The sequence below is a fragment of the Aspergillus luchuensis genome, chromosome 4 (genome assembly GCF_016861625.1).
Source record: "Aspergillus luchuensis IFO 4308 DNA, chromosome 4, nearly complete sequence".
Lineage (NCBI taxonomy): Eukaryota > Fungi > Ascomycota > Eurotiomycetes > Eurotiales > Aspergillaceae > Aspergillus > Aspergillus luchuensis.
Window position 1 is genome coordinate 295,514 of NC_054852.1, and position 22,075 is coordinate 317,588.

Genomic DNA, 22,075 nt, shown 5'->3' on the forward strand with positions numbered 1-22,075 from the left:
TCGCACTCAAGAAAATCAGTATGCCAAGACCATGGTGGAGCCGATCGGCGGCTGCCGCATGCTTAATTTGCGCGAAGTTGCGCGGTCAGCCTCAGGGTCATGAGGATACGGGAATAATTGCGCGATGAAAAAGTTGCGAAGTCTGTATTTGGTATAGATCTACATTGATTATTCTGCAGTTAATACTAAGAATAATTATGGGTTCGCTCATTGTGAGTGATGAGAAACGGGCAAGAAGTTGAAATCCCTACAACTTAATGCGAAATTCAAGTAGTTAAGATGCATATAGAATGATAGCCAGGAAATATTAATGTCATTGGATAACTAAATAAGAAGTGATAAACCTGTATTGACATTAAAGGAAAGGCAGCAGCGAGCATGACAGATGCACCAGGGGCACATATAGTGCAATCAACTGTCTGGTCAGACAATGATTATAACCATTCATATCCCATGGTACCATAATTGGAGATGACAAGGCTCTCTCTCTTAACTTCACCCACCAGGCTAACGTTGGCACACTGTCCTTGTATGCATAGTGCCGTTTACCCTGACGCATCATGTGCACATCATTCGTGAAACGGTGGCATGCTGCTTTCGAACTCAGCAGCCGTAGACGGCAGTCTTATGGCAGTGTTAGGAAGATCCGTCATTGGGTCTGGTGGCCATATGGTGCTAGACAATTGACCCCAATCAAGAATATCTCCCGGTTGAAAGGCACCGTGCATCGTATTCGAATAGGGCCACATGTTCCATGCCTCAAAGGAACTGAACTGCACGTTTGGCATTGCGAAGGGCTCGGTCGTATTTACCGGGGTATCCACCACTCCCATAGCCTCATCATACTTTCTGACCATAGAAGACTGCTGTTTCAGAGTATACATCAAATCCTGCAGACCGTTGAGCATTTTGCTGCTTGCGATATACATACAGCCGCTCCTAAAGGCAACCTCTGGAGAGTTTCCTGATTGGGACACCATGGCAACCAGCGCATCGGCGCACTGCTTGAAAAGATCGAGTTGTTTGTCAAAGTTGGGATGCAACCTTCCGGAGCCCTTCAACCGGATAAGGTTGTTTTCCACTATATTCTTACATAGATTAACAACCTCGATTACGATTGGCCGAACTGGCGCAATGTAGTCAATGCCACCGTGCTTCATTGATGCGCCCTCAATGAATTTGGCTAGAATTCCTTGCAGCTTGTCTGGATACCTTCCCCCAAATTGACGCAAGAACTTGAAAAACTGCGAGTCGCTTTGAGAGTCAGGTGTTGTCATCATGAAATTAATGACGGTGTTGCCCATCTGACTCGCTTCATCCGGGTAAATTTCAGTGCCCTTTTGTGGTCGATCCTTTTCCATTCTTGCTTTCCAGACCGATATATAGAAAAGCCCGAGGCCAAAAATTTTGGCAATAACGGCATGGAAGCGCAGCTCCAGCAGTGAGGATATGATAACAACCTCATTCTGCCGTTCATCTTTGGCTGCCTCTGATAATAAATGATAGGCAGAATTAACCTCTGCGAGGCATTTCTTTTCGCCCTCTTCGACAACGATGAACAACCGACTGGGGCTCATCCAGGACTGCTTAGAGTTTGCCATTGCCTCAATTTGCATATATGTGGCTGTAATCCATTTGACATGGAAGATAATGACTGGTGAACAGGAGTGTGTTTCCAGGAACATTTGATAGGAGTCTATATGAGGTTGCATCCGTTGAAGAACCTGTCGGAAACCTTGCAGGGTCATAGTCAAAAAGTCACCCATCAGAAATTCCTCGGCTGTAATTTCAAGGCCTTGGATTGATAGGACTAGCTCACGCTCCATTACTACACTGTCGGTGGCAGTCGTATCCAGAAATGGTATGGCTCCTGGCTCAGGTAACAATCCTAGCCGCTCTGCGATTCGATATGCTATAGTCAGATACAGCTCGGCTTTGATGGATTGACTGGCAACTCTTTTAGACGTGGCCAAGGCGGTCGGCTTGAACGCCGATAAGAAGCGACAGACAGCAACGGAGTCTATGTGTGTGGGAGGACTGAACATGAAGTCCTGGCCGTATGACGAAACGGCCTGCAGTAGAGTATTTCGGAGGGATCCGTTCTGACGGCGAACATTTTCTGAACTTTCACAGGCAGCCAAGCAAAGGACTGCAAAAAGCAGCTTGGTGGCCACATTATTAGTGTTGGGATCGGTGGAGAACAAGCGCTCTCTCAGGTGTAGCAGGCTTGGTGTGCCAATAAGGAAGAGACGGTGCCACGCTAATCTAGCAACGGTTTAGCCAGCTGATGGGATGAGCATAGTTCTGCGCCTGATCTTACAGTTTGTCAAGCGTGGCAGCAAGATCATGGCTCACTGTATCTGTCAGAGAAGTGCTCCAATCAGACACCAGCTGAATGGTGGATCCGAAAGAAGCATCCTTAGCCAACACCCCCGCGATAAAGCTGCTGGTGTTGGCCATGGCATGGTAAAGACGGTCGGCATCGGATGTAGACTCCGCGGCATCCGGCAATTCCTGCAGCATGGAATGGTCGTCTAGTATCGCGCCCGAGAAAAGATAGTGCTGAATGGAGTCGGAGAGCTTGGCCGCTTTCTCGTCGTGTTGGGGGCTTGGACGCGGGGAATTGGAAGTGTCTGGCGGGGGCGAGTTGCTGGCCACATTTCCGCGATTTGCGCGTTTCGTTGCTGGCCGGCCTAGAGGATTGCTCTCGACAATGCATTCGAGATCGAGATTGCGGCATCTCTCGCAACATGTTGCCGGGGGTTGTGGAGTACCCAACGGGCCTAATGAGGCCAGTGGGCAAGCCAGCACGCATTTGATTTTACGAGCTCGGCACCCCCGGCAGATTAAACGCGCATATTTGCCCCTAGGGCGTCGTTGAGCTCTTTGTCCTTGCATTTATCAGAATCGCAGTTGGTCGGAGGATATAGAGGAGCAATGCGACCGTGGAGGGATTGAAGATGGCCGGTTTCCATGGCCATGAGGCTGAGGGATCGGCATCAGCTGGAGATACGCTCGCTGCGACGAATCATATCCCCCTCTCAGCGCAATGTGGGCCTCGACTTGTTCTAGGTCATGATGTTTACATTGTTCACTCCGCTCAGAACTGGGTTGTTCATCGAACTGGCTTCTTGGGGTCTTGTAAGACATGTCCAAAATGGAAGGTGACAGTATATTGGATCGTGTCGCTGGACGTCGCTGCCCGTTACTTTCTGAGGGCAAGGTCGGCTTCCGTTCCGTACTCGGTGGCTATGGGCGCAACATATTGCGCTGCTTACGGTGTCGCCTGTTGAGCATTGAGGAGCGACGAATATAAATATTTCCCTTACACTGCTGGCGACAATGAATTGTGAATATTCAACAATAATACGGCAAGACAAGTTCACGTCAAAATGCTTCTTAGCAGTATCCTACTCCTGGCTGGAGCACAGTCTGTATTTGCCAAATGCAAATGTGTATGTTATCACTTGATCTCCTTCTCAGGTGATGCGGAGATAGCTTACATCGCGAGGATACAGGCCCCTACGGATGAGTGCTGGCCCTCTACAGACACATGGAGCGCCCTAAACAGCTCCGTTCACGGAAAGCTTGCGCGCAACGAGCCGATTGCTAAACCGTGCTACCAAGGCCCAGGCTACAGTTCCCAGCTCTGTCAGATTATCAGCTCCAATTGGACAAGCAACGAGTACCTGGCAAAATTTCCCATTGGATATAGCTATCCACTCGTGGAAAGCTGCCCCCCTGTCAATGCCACTCTGGCTGGATATCCACAGTGCGACCTGGGCAACTATCCCGTCTACAGTGTCAAGGCGACAACCGCAGCTGATGTTGCTGCCGGGATTAAGTTTGCAAGGGATCACAATGTGAGGTTGGTCATCAAAAACACAGGTCATGATATTTCGCAGCGGTGAGAACACAGCCTCAGGGTTCCATGATTGTACACGCGCTGACTATAACAGATCGCAAGGATATGGCAGTCTTTCCATTTGGATCAAGTCCATACAAGATGGACTACATTATCACGACAGATACGTTCCTGGGAATGGATCCTGTCCATCCAACTGGACTGGAAGTGCCATCACCGTAGGCGGTGGATATGTGTGGCAGGACGTATACGATTTTGCTGCCACGCACGGTGTCATCGCTGTTGGTGGCGCAGATCCGGTAAGTCTATCCCTGGAGGCCGAAGTATGATACGTATCCGTATTAATGAATAGATCAGACTGTTGGTGTCCTTGGAGGCTTCATGCAAGGTGGTGGCCATGGCCCCGTTAGCCACTTCTTTGGACTCGGGGCAGACCAGGTTCTGGAATACAAAGTTGTTCTAGCATCAGGAAAGCTTGTCACTGCCAACGCCTGTCAGTATGCAGACCTCTTCACTGCCCTCCGCGGAGGTGGTGGAGGCACCTATGGTATAGTCTTATCGGCCACCATCAAAGCCCACCCAACGTGTCCTGTCCTGGGCCATAACCTGGACATCGTTGCACTGAACGGAAAGGACGATGCCGTTATCGACGCTACTGGCAACATAATGTCCAAATTGCCAGCTCTCTCAGACGCAGGATACTCTGGCACTGCAATCCTCACACCCTATGCCGGACCGCTGGTATATACCCAGCCTTTCCTGAATCTGCTTGAGAACAATTCCACCGAAGCATTAGAGAGCGCCAAAGACGCCATGAAACGGCTTATCCTAGATGACCTGCTCCAGCACAACGGAGCTTCGTATCTAGTTACATCCACCTTCACCACCTATCCGACCTTCCATGCATACTACTCCAGCACGCACCATACAACACCGGGTTCGAACAGGCCGATCATGGCGTCACGTCTCTTTGACAAGCAAACATTGGAATCCCCAAAGAACAATCTAACAAGCCTTCTTGAGACCGTCACCACTCAGACCGTCCCCAACAGCACCCTTTGGGCAACCTTGTTCAACATCGTCGCCGGTGGAAAGGTTCTCGACCCCGTCCCTCATACATCCATGAATCCCGCGTGGCGAAGGTCCCACCTCCTATTCCAGCAAATCGATGTCTGGCCCGACAATGCCGGCACCGAGGAGATTCAACAATACCGAAACGTTCTCACCCAAATCAAATTGAAAGCAATGAAGGACATGGCTCCGGGTATGGGAACATACTTAAACGAGGCCGATCCGTACGACCCAGACTGGAGGGAGGACTGGTTTGGAGATGATTACGACTGGCTTGCGTCCGTCAAGAAGAAGTATGACCCAGAAAGTGTGTTCTGGTGTTGGCGATGTGTCCGGAATGAGGGTTGGGAGGAGGTGACGGGAGGTGCGTGGTTCGGACCATTGTGTGAGACGGGGAATTAGTTTCGGGTAAATGTGCAACACAATAATACTTGAGGTAGTTTGAAATTTTCGACAATAGCCGTGTGGCGAATACCGGAAGTATCAAGCAGTACACTTTCCGCAGATCTTCAGTTTCGATCATGAAAGAAATTAATTACTGACTATGGGTGGATAACGCGGTGTATTGATCCTTCGATACTTACAGGATATACCACCCTTCGCCTGACAATATATAGGCCGTTTCGGAGGTTCACTGTAAAGCATGTAGATCCACATTTTCAGGTGTTCTGAAGAATCAGTATAGAAAACCGAAACACGTATTTGTTTTATAACTAGACTGAAGACTCTCATCACTCATATCAGCGTTCGGCATCCCAAAGGAAACCATAATTTGAAGATGGCACTATCCCTTCAAAGACAAATCCTCTCCGTATATCTTCTCATACATGGCTAATGCGCGGATCGGAAAAATGTATATATAGTTTTGATATTGAATATTGCTTTGTTTCATCAGTATGGACGTCAAGCTTTTTTGAGGAGCACTGATTATCATACCATGTAAGCACTCCACTGCCGACGGGATATTCTTGATCCCATTTACCGTTGGGCTTTTGTCGACTGATGATCAGTTGAATTCCTCGTTTGATAGGCTCCTGGTCAGGATAGCCAGCATACATCAACGCGAGGCAAGACCACGCTGTCTGAACAGTGTGCGATCTAGGAGCTCGTACATATTGACCAAGCAAGCGAGACTGTTCCAGCGCATTCGTTAGCATACAGCAACACGGGGGATTCATGCCACTTACCTCTATTATCTCACCCCATCCACCGTCTGGCTCCCTCATATCAAGTAGAAATTGGCAACCTAATCTGACCACCGGGGAGTTCTCATACGTCCGCCCCCCACAGTGCAAGGCTTCCATCGCGAAGAAAGCACCATAGGTGAATGTTACTCCCCAAGAGGCCATCCAGCCCCCATCATCTCGCTGGCTTGTCTCTATATATTTGACGCCACGCTCAATGGCTGTATCAATTTCTCTCCGGCGGTATTCCCCGTTTCGGTCCCTGAACAGTGCCAAGGCCACGATACAGGAGGAAGTGCACTCCGCATAGTCGTGCTCTGTCATTACCTGGCCAAAGACTTCGGTCCCATTCAGGTACTCCAACCACTCACCAGCGGCGATAGGCTCGAAGCTGCTATAGCCGCCACTGGCATTCTGGATCAGAAGGAGATTGTCGACTGCCAAACGGAGGTTCTTTTCACTCATTCGTCGGATGCCCATCTCCCTCTCCACCAGCAGGATGGCTTTCAATGACTCAGCGGTACAATCGGAACAAGGGGTGCCATGGTAACGGGTAGTAAAGGACCAAGCACCGAGCCGACTTGGGCGATGGCAAGAAGGAGAATCATCCCATTCCTCCACAAGTTGCTGCTGTAGTAGCCATTCATGAGCTTGTATGACATTGTCTTGGAAATCGCGGTGATTTGCAAGGCTAGCATACACGAGAGTCTGTAGCACCAATGACGTGTTCCACGCATGGCCTCCATGTACACTCATGGATTGCATCCCCTGCGGACTCATAGTCAATTACTCCAGACTTGTCTCATGCATTCGCTTCAATGTAGGGGATTTGGGCCCCTCAGCGCAGTAGAAGGCAATCATATTCAGTCAAGCGTCGACACTAAGAAGCCCAGTCGAACAGCTAGCCCTGTCTGTATCTTGTATGATTTGCCACGTGCGTCTTTCGGCTTCTTCCTTCAGTTTACTGGGACAAAGCCACGGGGACCACACATGCGTAAGGGCCCAATTCAGAGTCTGCAGGATCCAGCTTTTTGGTTGGTGGCGCTTAGATAGGCCCTTGACTGTATCAGATGCCCCAAATCTGACAGACGGTTGAGGAGGAAATAGCTCTAGCCGGATTTCATCCAAGAGATCATTGGTGGGCACCGTAAACCTTCGGGACGAGAGGTAGCACATGGGCAGGTAGACTTGGCGCGTGGCTACGAACCACTGCCATGGACTTACTGGAACCCACTCGGGCAAGAGCCTAACAACATGTCAGTATCACCACGCCATTGGACTAGCACGTAACTAGGGAACCAAGAACTCACCACATCTCCACTGGGTAGGGATCAGTATTTGCCCAGTTGTATAGCCCCAGTAGAGCAAGCCAGAACTTGGCCCAGCCCGGAAGATGGTCTGCTCCTCCATGTTTAAGGTAGAATGACCGGGCTTTGAGGAGATGCTCGTCGTGGCCGGGTACCCCCACAAGCCGCAATGCAATGTATGCTAGAGTCGTCCCCATCGGCGAAGGCTCTTCTTCCAGGTAGGTTGGCCAGCCACCGTTCTCGGGGTTTTGATAGTTGAACATGAAGCGTATCAACTCGACGACATAGGCTTCATCGATCTTGGCACCGGTGATATACCATGCGATGATCATCATCGGGGTTACAAAGAATATACAACTCATATCGGTAGCCCAACAACCGAGATCACGGACTTGCGTGTTTGTATGAAAGCGGGCACCCCTTTGAATAGCTTCAGTGGCCGTTTTGGCGGGACTTGAATCGGGACTATCCTGGATTGGAATACGTCAGATTAACATCGTCAATGGCTTGCAGAACAGGGGCCATCTTGAACTGTACCATGGGTATCTCCAGAAAGAACTTCGTTGTGGCATCTTGAGGGCGAGCTTTCCGCTCCATCTTGTCATTCACATAGACCCATCTTAAACGCCCCAGATCTTCAGTCGCCACCAGGTACCATCCCTCTATGTCACTTTGCTTAATATATGATGGATCTATCCCATAATTTTGATTTTGGCAAAGAGGATTCTTCGTCTTCAAAGTGTACTTGCTTGCCATGGCTCAGGATGGTGACAAGTTTGCCGAACCGTACTCCAAGGACCCGGAACGTCTACTTCTTATAGTGTCGTACGCACCACCCTCCCCCCACGTTCCCACCGTTCTTTCCCTAGTTGAGCGACATTAGATTCAAGCCGTCTTTGACATACTTTTTCTTACATTTGTCAAGTTATTTCCCAAAATTCGACTGTCAATGGCAACGAGATCGCAGGAAGTCTAGGCAATTTACTTCTTTTGGACCTTTCTCGAGGCGGTAAGAGCTCGTCGCAGTTGCTCTCTGCAATATAAAGCATCCTCATTGCGTCAACATGCATAATCGAGAGACTTTCAGATGGAGGCTGAAGCGGTGTGGTTGTAGAAACAAGCGGCGTTATGCTGAAGAATGCCAAATGTGACCATGTACGGACTTGTCGGGTGACAACCTGAACCATGACGCGTTGTCTTTTCTTTCCTTCTCGTTTTCGGTTGTTGGCTGTCAAGTTGCTTGACAAATGTTTTATGCGGAGTTTTAGCCCGTCTATTACAATGGCTGCACGCCGCGATCGACCTGTCATACCACTCAACACACCGACCGTCACCGATACTATAGACTTCATTAATAGATGCACATCCCCCATAGACTTTCCAATAGCCGGGATGCATATGACCACCTTTGAGTTTGGAGGACGGCAGAGAACCGGGTCATGATACTATCAAGATTGTAGTTCCTATATCTGATGTCTTGGGCATATTTATAAAGAGGAGGAGCCGCCAGTCGCTGGAGAAGACTTCAGTTTACCCACGATCAATCACAGTCATGATTGAAACGGTATTCCACATTCTCGGGCGTTGCTCGTATTTCGTTATTTTCTTATTCGTTGCTCAGTGTATTAGATTACTTTGGAAGCGCCCATTTCCCTCCAATGCCCCAAAGTTTGTCGCGGGTTACCCGCTTGTGGGTGCCCTGCAATTCTTCAACAACCCAGAAGCATTCTGTCATAGCAGTAAAATGTCTTCACCCACTGGAAACTATAGCTTTTATCTTGGCCGGGATCGGGTTGTGGGCCTGTCCGGTCCACAGGGCCGCAAGACGTTTTTCGAGAGCCGTGATCTTGATCTAGAGGCAGGGTTCGGTTATCACCCTTCTCATCTTTTCTGACCGCACAACACGGGGCAGGCCACTGACTTCGCGGACAAAATCTAGGGCCGATTTGAACCTCCCTTGGGTTAGTCTAGTCTTGCAAGTCGAGAATTTCGCCACCGATACGCATCCATCAAATCTTGGGTCCGTATTGCGCACGGCGCTGTTGCGCACCCAGGGCCTGGAAGCTATTCCCGTAACCATAGAATCATACACCACCGCAACCTTGAAAGAGATCGCGACGAAAGCTCTCTTCGATCCTTTCCCGGTGATCACATTGTCCTTCACTCGGTCCATCATGGCCGCAATGGGAATCGGTGAGCTGGCGAGCTCCTCCGAGCTGTCGAGAAGGGTAAGCGACATGATGGGCGCGTTGGATAGACCTTTTACGGCGATCGATACATTGCTTCCATGGCCGTTGAACCCATGGACCGTCAGTGCGTGGATCGTTCTTGCACGCCTTTCTACCCTCATGTCGAAGATAATCCGCAATAGAAAACGGCAGCAGCAATCACATAAAGAGCATCCCGCGAAGCATGGCATGCTGCAGGATTTGATCAACAAGAAATGCAGTACAAGAACGATTTTGCAGGCAAGAAGACATTTTCATACATTTTTTTCCCTTTTACAAATGCTAATTTATACCAGGTTGTGCTGGGCACTGCGTTCGCAGCCCAAGGGAACACTCCGACGGTAACGTCATGGACACTCATAGAGCTTTCTACCACCGGATATTGGATGACTCAAGTGCGGCAGGAGATTAACCAAGTGATCTTCAAATACCAGAATAATGGTGAATCTGCCGACCAAGTCCTCCGATCCTTAAGTATGCATACCTGGGAGCATGAGTTTCCTCTTCTCCATGCATGCCTCCTGGAGAGCATTCGAATAGCAGTGCTTCCAGTAGTGTTGCGTAAGAATATCAGCACAACTTATATTAGGATCGGAGATACAGGCGAGGTAATACCGCCGGGGGCCTATGCTGTAAGTTGAAATGGCTCCCTGTGCTTTACTATAACCCCCTAACGCTATAACAGACATATGACCTTCGAGACGGAGCCCGAAATCCAGACATCTACCCCGATCCGGAACGCTGGGATCCAGGACGCTTCCTGCCAGACCGTGCGGAACAATTGAAAGAAGCCATTGCATTTACTGGCTTCGGAGCTGGGCGTCACAGATGTCGTGAGTTAATGCACCTCTTAACAAAGATGAGTAAAGATCTAATACAACTTTGGGTCGTCTAAATGAAAAGCCGGTCGAAGGGTAAGTCGAACCTAGAGAGGCCACAGCGACGCAAGTTAACAGACTGCTAGTTCGCACATATTCAAGCTGCGATGACAGTGGCGAGGTGTGTCACGATGTACGATATTACCCTGTGCGATGAGCACGGCAGTACTATCCACCAGGCTCCTGCACCGCGCATGGGCACTTCCCCTTTCTCAGCCCTTCCGGAGTCGCCTGTGCGGCTTCGATGTACCAGCCGTTCCTCGGAAATTTTACTCTAGTCTACTGGACGAAGGCAACACTAAAAAGCATCAATCTGCGCGTTGGAGCTTCCGAAGACATCAAATCTGGTGGCTATATTAGTGGGAACGAGCGATTGATAGCTTCTCATCGGACGGCATGGTGCTGTAGTCATGGGATTGGACAACACTCGTGAAAAGGGCATTGACGAAAGCGTGCTAGTTTATTATCCCCAAGACAGGAAGAAGCGATGTCTTCTATGTCTACGGGAAATGCTGAGGGTTAATTTGCGTTCTTGACACTGAGCCACTTGCTTCGTAAGGCACAAGATTTTGTGGGCTACACGAGTTGTAAGGATATACACTGTAGAAACCTATGAGAGACCGAACAGGGCCTGACAGCGTGCCCCGTACTTTCCACGAGTGGCGGTTGTTCACCTCTCGACGATCTTAGCCTGGCCATTCCTTCATTCTGTAGGTCGCTCAATAGATGCATACACCGACCAAATTTTTCACCCATCATGGTATGAAATCATGGCAAAAAAATAGAAAATAAAAATATACATACAACAGAAGGGATTCGCTGGTGGTCACCCACCCAACTACTAATCTCCCGGCGTGTGGCTTAAGTACGGCTGAGCGGACGGGAAGCCCTGTTTTCCAAACCCTGTGGTCGTATGTACCATCTTTTTACAGATACACTGATCCATACAGCATACATACAAGTCAGATCACTGATGGCATGGAGTACGGAATACTGCTTTCACCTTATTCTAGCCAGGGGAATGTTGACTTGTTGCGTACTCTTAACCCTCACCAGCAACCCAGACTTCTGAATTGGATTCAATGCTGCTTTTTGAACTCACGACCTTCTAGAAATTGGGTGTTAAGCTTGTAATTGCAGCTCGATCACTCTCAGTTATCCATGTTCTCCCTTCTAGTACCTACAGTTTAGCCATTGTTTGACAGCTCCTGCAATGTCATCCAACCAATATATATAAAAATATGTTCACTCTTCATCAGTTGTATGTTCCCACACATCCTCCTCCTTGACAGGCTTCTTCTCCGAATTTCGCCATTGGTAGCAAACGATCCTCTTCAAATCAGGCTGGCAATGGTCCCATATTGCTGCGTGGCCTCGAGTACGCATAGAAACGCTTTGCCCCGAGAAATCAATGTAGTCGACTCCGTGGATGTCGTGGTATAGAAACTGGAGGTACTCGCTTACTTCCTGAAAGAGTGCGCATCGTTTCTCGTCAGCTTGGGAAGATCCCGGTTCGTCCCCGATTGGCTGGTCAAGATCAACCATTTCGTATATCAAGTACATGTGCTTCAGCAACATAGACCGATATCGCTGTTGGCGAGATGGTTGGTCTAGTAGTAAAAGACTCCAAACTTGGTAATAACTCCAGGTGAAGCGATGACGTTCTGTTGGAGTTAAGTGTAATGGGCGTGGCTTTCCACCATAAAACTCGTCATCGACGCTCGTAAGAGGAACTTTACAGCACTTAAGTCAGCAATTTTCCAAACAATTAATGTGTTCCCTGGTTCATCTACTTACTCCGGATATGCGGAGTAATATCACGGTCAAACACCTCGATCGCCTTCTCCACAATACCAACGTTTCGTCGCAATCGTAACAGATCCCCGAGAGTCACTGACAAAGAATGAGGTAGTGGGCCACCTTGATCCGCCAGTAGGACTCTTGCATGTCGTTCACATGGCATCTTTCTGCGTAGGCGTTTGTAAATTGTAGGCGTGTTGTTGATCAAGACCTGGCGGAGGCGACGGCAAGTCGCGGCCAAATGAAGCGCATCTGGAAGAGGCAGTTCCCCGTATATTCTGATTAAGACCTCTGTAGGAATGTGGGCAAATCCTGAAAATGTGTACATAATGAGTGTGATAAACAGAGTCCGGAATAGGTTGACTCGCCGAGAGGTTAATTATGTGTTAGCTTGCCTGTGTTTGCTTCTTAGACTCGAAGATCATGTGATTGGTGGATGGGCCTAAAATAAACCTGCACGAACCGTTGCAACAATTCAGTCTTCTGATACGCCTTCCCATGTTCAGACTTAAGCCAAGGCCTCTTTCGCACTAATTTCAGGGCAGATATGGGGGCTATTATAAAGCCTGTCAGGAGCTCCTTCCCTGTTTGTTCTAGCGCTTATGTGATCATCAGCGGGTGGCTTTGCTCTATGTGACAGTCTATATGTGAGCCTGGCCAGGTGTGTCCGCTCGGCTTTTCTACATGATTCTAACGCCTACCCTGCGATTGTGTGATTTGTACTCCAGGCTTTTAGTATCCGCTGTTGGTTCAGAGTCTATAGGATTTCCGACAGCAATTTCTTCTGCTCGTACTATGTCAACATACAAATTAATGGGGACTTTCCCCATACTACTACTTTCAGAGACCACGTGGGGGCCATTGTGAGGCGATTGGGGGCCATTCCAAACTGGGCTCATGGTCTTCATAGAGGTCTGCATAGAGCCTAATCCGGGTACTCCATTTGAGACATTCAGGGTCTCTGTGGATGCTTGTGCAGAGCCTAGTGGATTCTCTTTGCACCCTGGTTTCAGGATTTACTTGGGGGCCTACGAACTTCCTACTGGGGGCCATATTCATGACGAACTCCTCGGACTGTCCTTCAGGGTTCACTAATAATCTTTGGTCTTTTACAACATAGTGATTCATATTGGCTGTTCTAATATCGCACTTTTAATACTAGGAAGTTTCTAATACTACCTTTATCTTCATAACACAGCCTATCTCAATACCACTATTTGCATATCACACTCAAGATATCTCTAATTCTAGGAATTCTCACTCGCTATTTGGAGATGAGGTGCGTAATGTCAATGATATCATGTATTCTCTAGCTAGGCAAAGTTCTGAGGTGGGACCGTTATGGCTTCGGGGGCCATTATATCCTTAGAGCCTCTGTAGCCTTGGGGCCGCCATGACATTCGGGCTGTGATAGCTTGGGAGCCATGATATATTTCGAGCTTTTATACTTCTGGTATGGCGTACCCTGAAGGGAAAAAAGTATATCAAGAAAGCCAGGGACTCTGATCCTTGGGAATCATCAACAGAGTATCTCTCAAAGTCTTTCCTTTTTTTCCTATTCACTCTTTTATCGTCGAATCTCTCATTATACAATGTATTCTCCCACTCTTTCTTGGAGCCATGCGGCTATACTTTTCTTGTCACTCTCTTCTTTTCAATTCGGTACTGCTTCGCCCATTGACGGCCAGCTAGTTGAACGCTCGGGCATAGCCTCTCCAGGTATCGGCGTTGAGTTTGAGTCCGGGAGTATCTACTTCACCAAAGATGTTCACAAATTGTCTGAGAAAGAGAAAGAGGCGGTGAAGGAAGCTGGTATTGCTGCCAAAGGCAAGGCTGTCAAGTTGAAATCAGCCAAGGACGGCAACGGTGCCAAATTATCAGGCAAAGACTGGGAATTGACGGCGGATGCCACCGGAGGCACGCTGGGACATCTACCTGCAGAGTATATCCTGGATGGGAGGAAGATCAAATTGGGATCTGGGAGAGCTGCACTTGCAGCGGAGGAGGTCTATGAAGATCTGGTATGATAACCGCACCACAACTGACTTGGAGATGCACGAAGAGACTAACTGACCACCTCCTTATACAGAAAAAGTGGAACCCGAAGACCGGCCAGGAAGTTGAAATTGCCAGCAATAAGAAGAACCCTTGGTCTGTCAAGGCTGGCACTAACCCTGTGAACTCCGCCTGGTCTCGTCAGATCACCTCCCCAATGCCGCTTGGGGCCATCAACGACCTGATCAAGCAAGCCAAACTTAACAAGCCCTCACCTCTCATGACATACGCCAATAGTAAGATCCAGAACAAGGTCTGGGTGAACGATTTCTTCTTCGAGGAGAAACCTGGTGGTCTTACCAAGGATGTTGGCGAGGATGTTCGCGGATTTCTTTCGCTACTTCTTTCCTATGCCAAGGCTGGCAGCCAGGTCCGGAACAGTGAGAGTGCTAAGGAGCTGACGTCGATTATGCCGCGAACCAGTTTTTCCAAGATGTATAAGCTTATTGAGAGCAAGCTCGAGAAGAAGGATCTTTGGAATATTGTGAACAAGCTTGCTTGTTATGAGAACCCTATTGACGATGCACATGAATATGCTGCGTAAGACTGGTGCAACTACCTTACCTCAGTGGAGCCCTCACTAACAATATCCCATTTAGTGTCGACGAGCGGTATTGTTCAGGGCATCCCGGACAGACCACCATCAACGGCAAGTTCGAGAAGCTGCAGATTAACGTCTGCTACGGCTCACAGTCCTGCCCTGTCAACGTCAAAGCCTGGATTCAGGGGTTGAAGGATGGCAAAGATCTGCTCAAGGATGCTGATAAGGAGATGATTGATGGCCAAGTCGGAGGGTATGGAGACTTGACTGAGCATCGCCTCGACCATCCTACCGAGCAACTGCCCCTTTTCGAGTTCCGTGATCTTCCTTCATGCTCGGCTTCGGAGTGGAAGAAATGTTTAGAAAAGGCCGAAGCTGCGATTGTCGACTATCACAAGAAGTTTCCAGGAAATTAGAAATTTCCTTGTGCGAGCAACGTTGGTAATACCAGAGGCCCTGCTGGCCTAGTGTCTGGATAGATTATTCTGCCGAGTTGAATTGGGCCCTTGCCCATGTCTTCTGCATAAATATATATATTCATATTATATATCTGCATCTTTTGTACGGAAACAGGTACACAAAACAATTCGCTTAGTCTTATATTCCACACCCCGTGGTCGTATATAATGCCTTATTGCTATTCAAGTAATTCAGGACGTTGGTTTCAAAGCCAAAAGTTCAAGAGGCCAACTTGGCTGATCACCGCTGCTAGGGGTGCTGACAGTCAGTCCGGCTAATATTAAAATGCACTTTGATCCTCCTCTTTACTAATAGACTAGTCATATTAAAATCCCATTTATCATCAGGATTAAATCGGCACTGAGCAACTTGGTCATATGGATGGATTGGGGGCCCCGAATCGGTGTAGTAGACAACAAGATATATGCCAGTGGTCCTGCAGACGTCACCAGTTCTATGGATGTTTGTTATTCTAATGTATGAGAGTTTATTGACCATAATTATTGCGTTAGTTACCAAACCGTATCAAAAGGCCTGACTCAGTCAAACCACCGCCCATTGCGGTACGCCAGTCTAGGATTCATCAGTTCATCCTTCCTCCTAACAGGATCCCAGTCCTTTCCAATATGCTCCTTCGCTTCCTGCAACCACTGATCCCAAGCCGGTGTTTGGGGAATCAATTCACCATTCGCTACCCACTCCACACTTCCCGTCATATTAATGACAGCCCACAACGTCTCAGTGTAGCTCGAGTCGGGGGTACTCGGACGACACTCGACAAATTCAATCTTATATCTGCTCATATCCCACAGATCGCGCGGCTCGACCAGCAACGCTAACAGCCAGTACAGGGCGTTCAGAATGATGTAAGCGACACCGATGGCAATCTGCATCTCTGAACCGCAGTTACTCAGCAGGATAATCGATGCCATGAGAAGTAACGTGCTAGTTCCTAGCAGTCGGTGGTGCGTGTTCCCCTTGAACATGTACTCGCAGTCCTCCATTCCTTCGTACAACTCGCGGATGACGTCGTCATCTCCGTAGACAAGAATAAAAGCACCTGCCCGGGTGCGTATAATCACGTCTCCACTAGGTACTTCTGCTTGCGACGAACGGCCGCTGAGGCGGGGATACCAGCGCGCCGAGAGACTGGCTACACTGGTCGACAAAGACATGGTAGCCAGACCAACAAGGGCGGTACCATCGTGGATGCAGCCTGCCCAGATATAAAGGCCAATGGTGATGAGGATTGATACAAGGGTGACGAAATTGAGCCAGCAGAATGTCTTGAGTTTGATTGGAATTCGATGCCTGTTGACTCGTCGGTAACTTTCTTCCACCTTTGATGCGATCTTCGAGTTTTGTCCTTCTTCGGAATCACGCGTCGCGTAGCTGATTCTGTAGACGCGGAATTCGTATTCTTCCATGTCATTTACATTGTGGATGAGATTCGCAAAGAAATTCAGCTCGTCTAATTCTATGCCTGATTTGACACCGACGATCTTGACGTCCTTGACAGATGGTGGTCATGTCGGTCGCTCTGTGTCGAGAAGCGATTCAGGGGCGGGCATCAACCGGGGAAAGATGGCGAAGGGAGAGGCCGTAATGGCCTGCATGTGTTTTTGGATTGCTGAGCTGCCAATGACAGCCAGCAGAGGGATGATGTCGAACTTCCATTTGTTCTCACCCTCTTCGAGTCCGACTGGGAACCAGCCCATGTTGATTTTGTTGATCTTTTGGTAGTGATTTGGCCTCTCCAGGTGCAGAGTAGACAAGTGAGGAATGTGGTGAGAAGGTAAAAGTGACTTCGCGAAGACGTGTGCCCGCGGTATAGCAGAATTATAACAAAAATAAGACGGGCTCTTGGCTCAAGACAACCAGTCCTGCCAAGCATGGACTACTATTTAGTGAGTTATGCGATCCACTGACTATTGTGAGATCAGCCTTACTTAGCTTCAAATGCATGGGTATTTGTCCCGTCTCAAGATCCTACTCGGCTGTCTGTGTCTTCCACCCCACCAATGAATGACATTCATACTTGAAAGAGATGTTCTTCGGCCATTCGAATGAAAACGCTTGACCAGCACTACTGTTTTGCAGCATGTGCGCGGGTGTTGACATGAAAAATCGAACCTAAAAGTAGACTAAGTTGATGATCATCTCCCATGTCCCACTTTAGCGGAGATTCTGGAGTTTTCATCCCCACTGTAGCTCCGGGTGTTTCAGCTAAACTACGGTGAAGCATCAGGCCATGAAGATACGGTGTAGATGGCCGGCAAAGATTCTCCGGACAATGCTTGGCAAGACTTTGATATAAACAAAACATTCTAGACCATGGCTGTAGAAGTAATTCATGACGGAAAGCATCCCCTCGGGTGTCAGGATGCTGTGAGTGCCGGCACGGAGATCAGCAGCGCGAGGTCCACTTTTTCTCCCGCTTGGTGGTCCACGGGCATAGAATGTTGCGGGATGTCAATCTTTGGTTCTGGCTGGTTGAGGTTCAAGGGAATGATACAAAGTATGGTTAATTGAGTGTCGTTCATGATTTGACTGGGTGCCTTGGGGCCGCATTAGCACTGGTCTTGTCTCTAGTGCCATTGGCTGACTAGGGTGTTTATAGAGTAGATACGCAGCTGAGCCCCAAATTTCATGCAGGGCGTTTCATCCCTGCCCTTTACTAATGATCTTAATATTCCTAAAAGCTTCAGTTCAGAAACATTTTTTCCTGTCCATTTTTGTGGGCGTGAAGAGTGAAATCTGACGCAAAAGCGTCGAAGCTCATCGCATTTAGGGCAAACACGTTCGCGTGAAACAAACTCTCACCAGATAAACACTACAGATTACCGGGAAGAAGCCTGTTTCAAGCCGAATGGAAGCAACCTATCTCCGAGGAAATTTGAATTTTATATCTTCAGTGAGTCAGATCCAGTCAGCTTGAGGGCATGGACTTGTACATCGGCTGGGAATATATATCTCCCACAGTGATCGTGCTGGAACCTAGCGGGGACTACATTTTCGAACCGTATAGGTTGACCATGTGGCTATAGAAAGTATAAAAGGCCGGAGAAGAAACATTTACTTCGATATACTTATAATTGCTGGTTGTCTAAATAAGTAAGGATGAAAATCCAGTAATCCAGGCATAAACTTCAGCCTCAGGCAGCTGTCAACGAGAGCGGTAAAAATTCTGCTAGTGCGGGCTAATAAACCCGAGGGAGAACAATTCCGAGGAGGCGGAGAACAATTGGAAATCTACTGCCCCACGAGATTCATATGATAAAACCAGAGACAGTACAAGAAATATGTTTGACATTTTCAAATACTTCAAAGTGTGACCTGAGTGACGAGGGTGGGTATATCATATTCAGAAATTGCTCTCAACTTTCCCCATAAGCGCCTATGCATGATGAGAGGACAATTATATAACATGCAATAAAAGTATTATCTATGGAAAGAAACAGGTCAGAGAAAAAGCTTGTCAAGAGGACAAGCCTCTGTTGTCAATTTTTCCAACAAACACAAGTACTTTGACAGGAAAGTACCATGCCGGATTATAAACCCGGCGGGGCGCATCAACAAAACCTAATATCAGCCAATCACAATTGAAACTCATGCATTCTTCATTTGGCCCCCAAAGAGTGCCGAGTCCACGCTAAACACAATCATCTTAGATCCTGCATAAGGCCGAGTAAGGGTCTCCAGCATGCCCCAAGTCTGGAGATTTTCTGTCTGATCAGCTTACTCCCCCTTTTCTCAACTCCTCTTCGCACGGCACACAATCAAATGCAACCTCTGTTGATGCTCCCAGCATCCCCTTCGACCCCCAAGCCACCATGTCAGCAGGCGTAACAACATCCGCAGCTACTACAGCCTCAGCCCCCATTCCCTTAACAACTACATTCGTCCCTCCCAGCACATGTATCAGCGACTTCTGGCTCGTCAGCAGCAGCTCCAAAACATGGATGAACCTGGGGCCAGCACACACGGCTGAATGTGTTCCTTCGGGCTGGGATGTTTCCAGCTATTTCTCGCCGGGACTATGTCCCACCGGATATCGCATTGCAGCCAGTAATATCGTGATCGATGGGACTATTACTGAGACTGCGGCGACATGCTGTCCGACGTGAGCATTCTATCCATACTACACACCTGTTCTCAACACCTGCAGTACCAACTGACACAACTGGCTATCATCTCCAGCATCGGTATCCAAACATACTCCACTAGAACCACCTACACTCCCGGCTGGACCGAGCTCGAAGTCTGCACCTGGGAACCCGGCAAATCTACCGAGATTGAATTCGCCTACACCTGGACCGACACTGCCGGATCGACGAGCAGCACCTCCAGTTCCTTGTCCAGCCCGGGACACATCAACGGGTACGGTATTTCTATCCGATGGCAATCGACTGATTTCACCACCCCGGCAGCCACATCAGCATCTACAACATCATCCGGGGATTTACCTGCGACCGCTACCTCTTCCACAATATCACCCACGTCCACCTCATCCACCAGTTCATCAGGCCTCTCGACCGGAGCGAAAGCAGGTATTGGCGTCGGTGTCGCAGCGGGCGCGGTGCTGGCTATATTCCTTTTACTTTTCTTCCTGCGCCGACGGAAAATGAACGCGTCGTCTACAAACACGCAGGCTTATCAATCACCGGACCAGAGATATAGGGTACAGAGAGTGAATGAGCTGCCTGCGACGAGGACAGGGGCGTTCATGACAGAGCAGGTGGAATTGCCGGCCTCAGGAAGGGATGCGAAGGCGGAATTGCCGGCGGAATATCCGATCGCTGAGTTGGATGGTGGAGGAAGACATTGATTTCGTGATGGCTTCCACCATTTCTCAGCCTGAACTTTGGGCGTTCACATTTACTACTCAGATTACCTGCTCAAGCTAAGACTCCTTGGGACAGGGAATGTATATATCGAGTCTTCTTACATGTGTCTATAATATATTAATCGGATGTTGGTGTGTACTACAACGACATTACAAATACACGAGGCATAGAGCTCACAGAGCCTCAGGCATCTAGGTTAGACTCTCGAAACCCTGACTCGTCGGGCGCAAGTGGCCAAGACGATCACCCTAAGCAGGCGAGCTGAACACAACCAACCCCGCACAAGGCTTCGTAGAATATCCATCACCAGCAGGACGAAAGAACACAAGACCACAAGCACGACAACCCAAGCAATACCCAAGGCATATCCATGCGTCTCTTCGAAACGGTGTGCCTGCCAAGTCGGAACATTACCTGTCGGGCCACAGTCTCGACAGCACAATTGTGAAAAATCAGATTTATCCCATCGAACACCAAGCAGGAAGAAAAAAAGAAATGACGGAGAGGAAAGGCGTATGATCCAATAAAAGCTTTCGAGACCGTGGACATGGCCCGCAGCTGCGATTTTCCCCACAGCTGGAGTTGAGCCGAGCGCTGATCTCGGGCGAGATTGCCCCGTAGGAACTGGCGAGGGAGTAGGCGGACATCATGAGTGCATTGTGAGCATTGAGAGCTTTGTGCATACATTATAGGAAGAAGACCAGTATAGTATCAGATAGCGGGTTTGGTCACTGTTAGAGCAGTCGTGAAGAGGGGCAACCCCCTAATATGATTACCTACATTGAAGCCCCCCGAGACTCCCAGCCCACGGCACTGCCGAAGAAAAGGTGCCCCAGAGAGAGCCCCGAAGGGAACCCTCTAGGTTGGAATTAACAGTGTTCTGAACGCAACGATCATCTTCGCCACCAAAGAGCAGCTAGATACACGCCTTTAAGTTCTGGTTCAACAAGAACCGCACTTTAGACCTGCTAATACAAGACCCTAGTTCAAGCTCCAAGAGAACTATCACTTAGCCCTGCCAGTGTTCAGAGCCACTAATCCCGGTGATCGTTGCTTGTCTAGTAGGTATTGCACCCAGAGAGAACATCCTGACGCATACGAAGCATCAGCTGATGAATCACTCCCTGGTCAACAAGACTGAAAATGTTCAAGATGGGCGATTGATCCGCCTCTGGGGCATCCACAGGATGGCCATTCCAGGTACGGAGCTCACCCACAAGATCATTCTTAGACATGTAGTAAAAGCGAACACGGTCGCCAACTGCCACGATGCCGTACGTGGTTTGCACTGTCGTCCGCATGGTCCAATCGGAGAGCATATGGGCCCGGAGCGTCTCGCGAACATGCGTCCAGTCGTAGTTGTTCTCCCAGCCAGGCGACGTATCGGAGGGAAACCACCTAGCTTCGACAGCAATGACCCGGCGCCGTTGCAGATGAGGAGGAGCAAGGTGGACCACGAAGGAATTCAGATGCTGTCTGGGCCTTGGGTGCGTGGTGCATCGCTCGCCGTCGACCCCACAGTTATCCTCCAGAGTGAAGTAATGGCGGAGAAGAATGGGCCAGAAATGATGGACACTGCGAAAGTCGTCTGGGCCGAGGTAGATCCATTCCAGGTAGGCCTCGCAGATGAGCTCATCCCAGAATGAGTCCACTGGTTCCACTGGCTGAGGTTGTCCGTGATGTGCCATTGTTGATGTTGGGTGATTGAATCGTGCGATGGAAAGTCTAGCTTTTTACGTTGATGATTCAAACTTGGTAATGACACGGTAGACGAGCGGGGAAGAGGAGAGGAAGGAAGGCTGGTGTTGAAAAGATCTATAGTATCCTAACACTTGCAAAC

The 22,075-nt window shown here is 48.9% G+C and overlaps 11 protein-coding genes across 11 annotated transcripts; 4 read left to right on the forward strand and 7 right to left on the reverse strand.

Annotated features, from left to right (window-relative positions):
* Nucleotides 1-569: 569 nt before the first annotated feature.
* On the reverse strand, nucleotides 570-2,898 carry AKAW2_40119A (Zn(II)2Cys6 transcription factor domain-containing protein; the record flags this gene model as incomplete). The annotated part of the gene is made up of 2 exons (XM_041688415.1): nucleotides 570-2,265; nucleotides 2,321-2,898. The coding sequence occupies 2 exons, from the start codon at nucleotides 2,896-2,898 to the stop codon at nucleotides 570-572; spliced, it is 2,274 nt and encodes a 757-aa protein (XP_041542202.1).
* A 494-nt stretch (nucleotides 2,899-3,392) lies between these two features.
* AKAW2_40120S (uncharacterized protein) lies at nucleotides 3,393-5,338 on the forward strand (the record flags this gene model as incomplete). Its single annotated transcript, XM_041688416.1, has 4 exons — nucleotides 3,393-3,455; nucleotides 3,519-3,907; nucleotides 3,960-4,164; nucleotides 4,223-5,338. 4 exons carry the CDS (start codon nucleotides 3,393-3,395, stop codon nucleotides 5,336-5,338), a joined length of 1,773 nt encoding a protein of 590 aa, XP_041542203.1.
* Nucleotides 5,339-5,839: 501 nt separating this feature from the next.
* Nucleotides 5,840-6,900, reverse strand: ERG7_1 (lanosterol synthase (oxidosqualene--lanosterol cyclase); the record flags this gene model as incomplete). Its single annotated transcript, XM_041688417.1, has 3 exons — nucleotides 5,840-5,859; nucleotides 5,919-6,069; nucleotides 6,124-6,900. 3 exons carry the CDS (start codon nucleotides 6,898-6,900, stop codon nucleotides 5,840-5,842), a joined length of 948 nt encoding a protein of 315 aa, XP_041542204.1.
* An 87-nt stretch (nucleotides 6,901-6,987) lies between these two features.
* On the reverse strand, nucleotides 6,988-7,789 carry ERG7_2 (lanosterol synthase (oxidosqualene--lanosterol cyclase); the record flags this gene model as incomplete). The annotated part of the gene is made up of 2 exons (XM_041688418.1): nucleotides 6,988-7,366; nucleotides 7,431-7,789. 2 exons carry the CDS (start codon nucleotides 7,787-7,789, stop codon nucleotides 6,988-6,990), a joined length of 738 nt encoding a protein of 245 aa, XP_041542205.1.
* A 1,190-nt stretch (nucleotides 7,790-8,979) lies between these two features.
* On the forward strand, nucleotides 8,980-10,067 carry AKAW2_40123S (uncharacterized protein; the record flags this gene model as incomplete). Its single annotated transcript, XM_041688419.1, has 3 exons — nucleotides 8,980-9,290; nucleotides 9,367-9,875; nucleotides 9,952-10,067. The coding sequence occupies 3 exons, from the start codon at nucleotides 8,980-8,982 to the stop codon at nucleotides 10,065-10,067; spliced, it is 936 nt and encodes a 311-aa protein (XP_041542206.1).
* A 1,711-nt stretch (nucleotides 10,068-11,778) lies between these two features.
* AKAW2_40124A (F-box protein) lies at nucleotides 11,779-12,661 on the reverse strand (the record flags this gene model as incomplete). Its single annotated transcript, XM_041688420.1, has 2 exons — nucleotides 11,779-12,266; nucleotides 12,331-12,661. 2 exons carry the CDS (start codon nucleotides 12,659-12,661, stop codon nucleotides 11,779-11,781), a joined length of 819 nt encoding a protein of 272 aa, XP_041542207.1.
* A 1,264-nt stretch (nucleotides 12,662-13,925) lies between these two features.
* AKAW2_40125S (uncharacterized protein) lies at nucleotides 13,926-15,345 on the forward strand (the record flags this gene model as incomplete). Its single annotated transcript, XM_041688421.1, has 3 exons — nucleotides 13,926-14,354; nucleotides 14,423-14,928; nucleotides 14,988-15,345. 3 exons carry the CDS (start codon nucleotides 13,926-13,928, stop codon nucleotides 15,343-15,345), a joined length of 1,293 nt encoding a protein of 430 aa, XP_041542208.1.
* A 582-nt stretch (nucleotides 15,346-15,927) lies between these two features.
* On the reverse strand, nucleotides 15,928-16,815 carry AKAW2_40126A (uncharacterized protein; the record flags this gene model as incomplete). Its single annotated transcript, XM_041688422.1, has 1 exon — nucleotides 15,928-16,815. One exon carries the CDS (start codon nucleotides 16,813-16,815, stop codon nucleotides 15,928-15,930), a length of 888 nt encoding a protein of 295 aa, XP_041542209.1.
* A 99-nt stretch (nucleotides 16,816-16,914) lies between these two features.
* AKAW2_40127A (uncharacterized protein) lies at nucleotides 16,915-17,106 on the reverse strand (the record flags this gene model as incomplete). The annotated part of the gene is made up of 1 exon (XM_041688424.1): nucleotides 16,915-17,106. The coding sequence occupies one exon, from the start codon at nucleotides 17,104-17,106 to the stop codon at nucleotides 16,915-16,917; it is 192 nt and encodes a 63-aa protein (XP_041542210.1).
* A 2,115-nt stretch (nucleotides 17,107-19,221) lies between these two features.
* On the forward strand, nucleotides 19,222-20,216 carry AKAW2_40128S (uncharacterized protein; the record flags this gene model as incomplete). The annotated part of the gene is made up of 2 exons (XM_041688425.1): nucleotides 19,222-19,511; nucleotides 19,589-20,216. The coding sequence occupies 2 exons, from the start codon at nucleotides 19,222-19,224 to the stop codon at nucleotides 20,214-20,216; spliced, it is 918 nt and encodes a 305-aa protein (XP_041542211.1).
* A 1,077-nt stretch (nucleotides 20,217-21,293) lies between these two features.
* Nucleotides 21,294-21,923, reverse strand: AKAW2_40129A (uncharacterized protein; the record flags this gene model as incomplete). Its single annotated transcript, XM_041688426.1, has 1 exon — nucleotides 21,294-21,923. The coding sequence occupies one exon, from the start codon at nucleotides 21,921-21,923 to the stop codon at nucleotides 21,294-21,296; it is 630 nt and encodes a 209-aa protein (XP_041542212.1).
* Nucleotides 21,924-22,075: the final 152 nt, after the last annotated feature.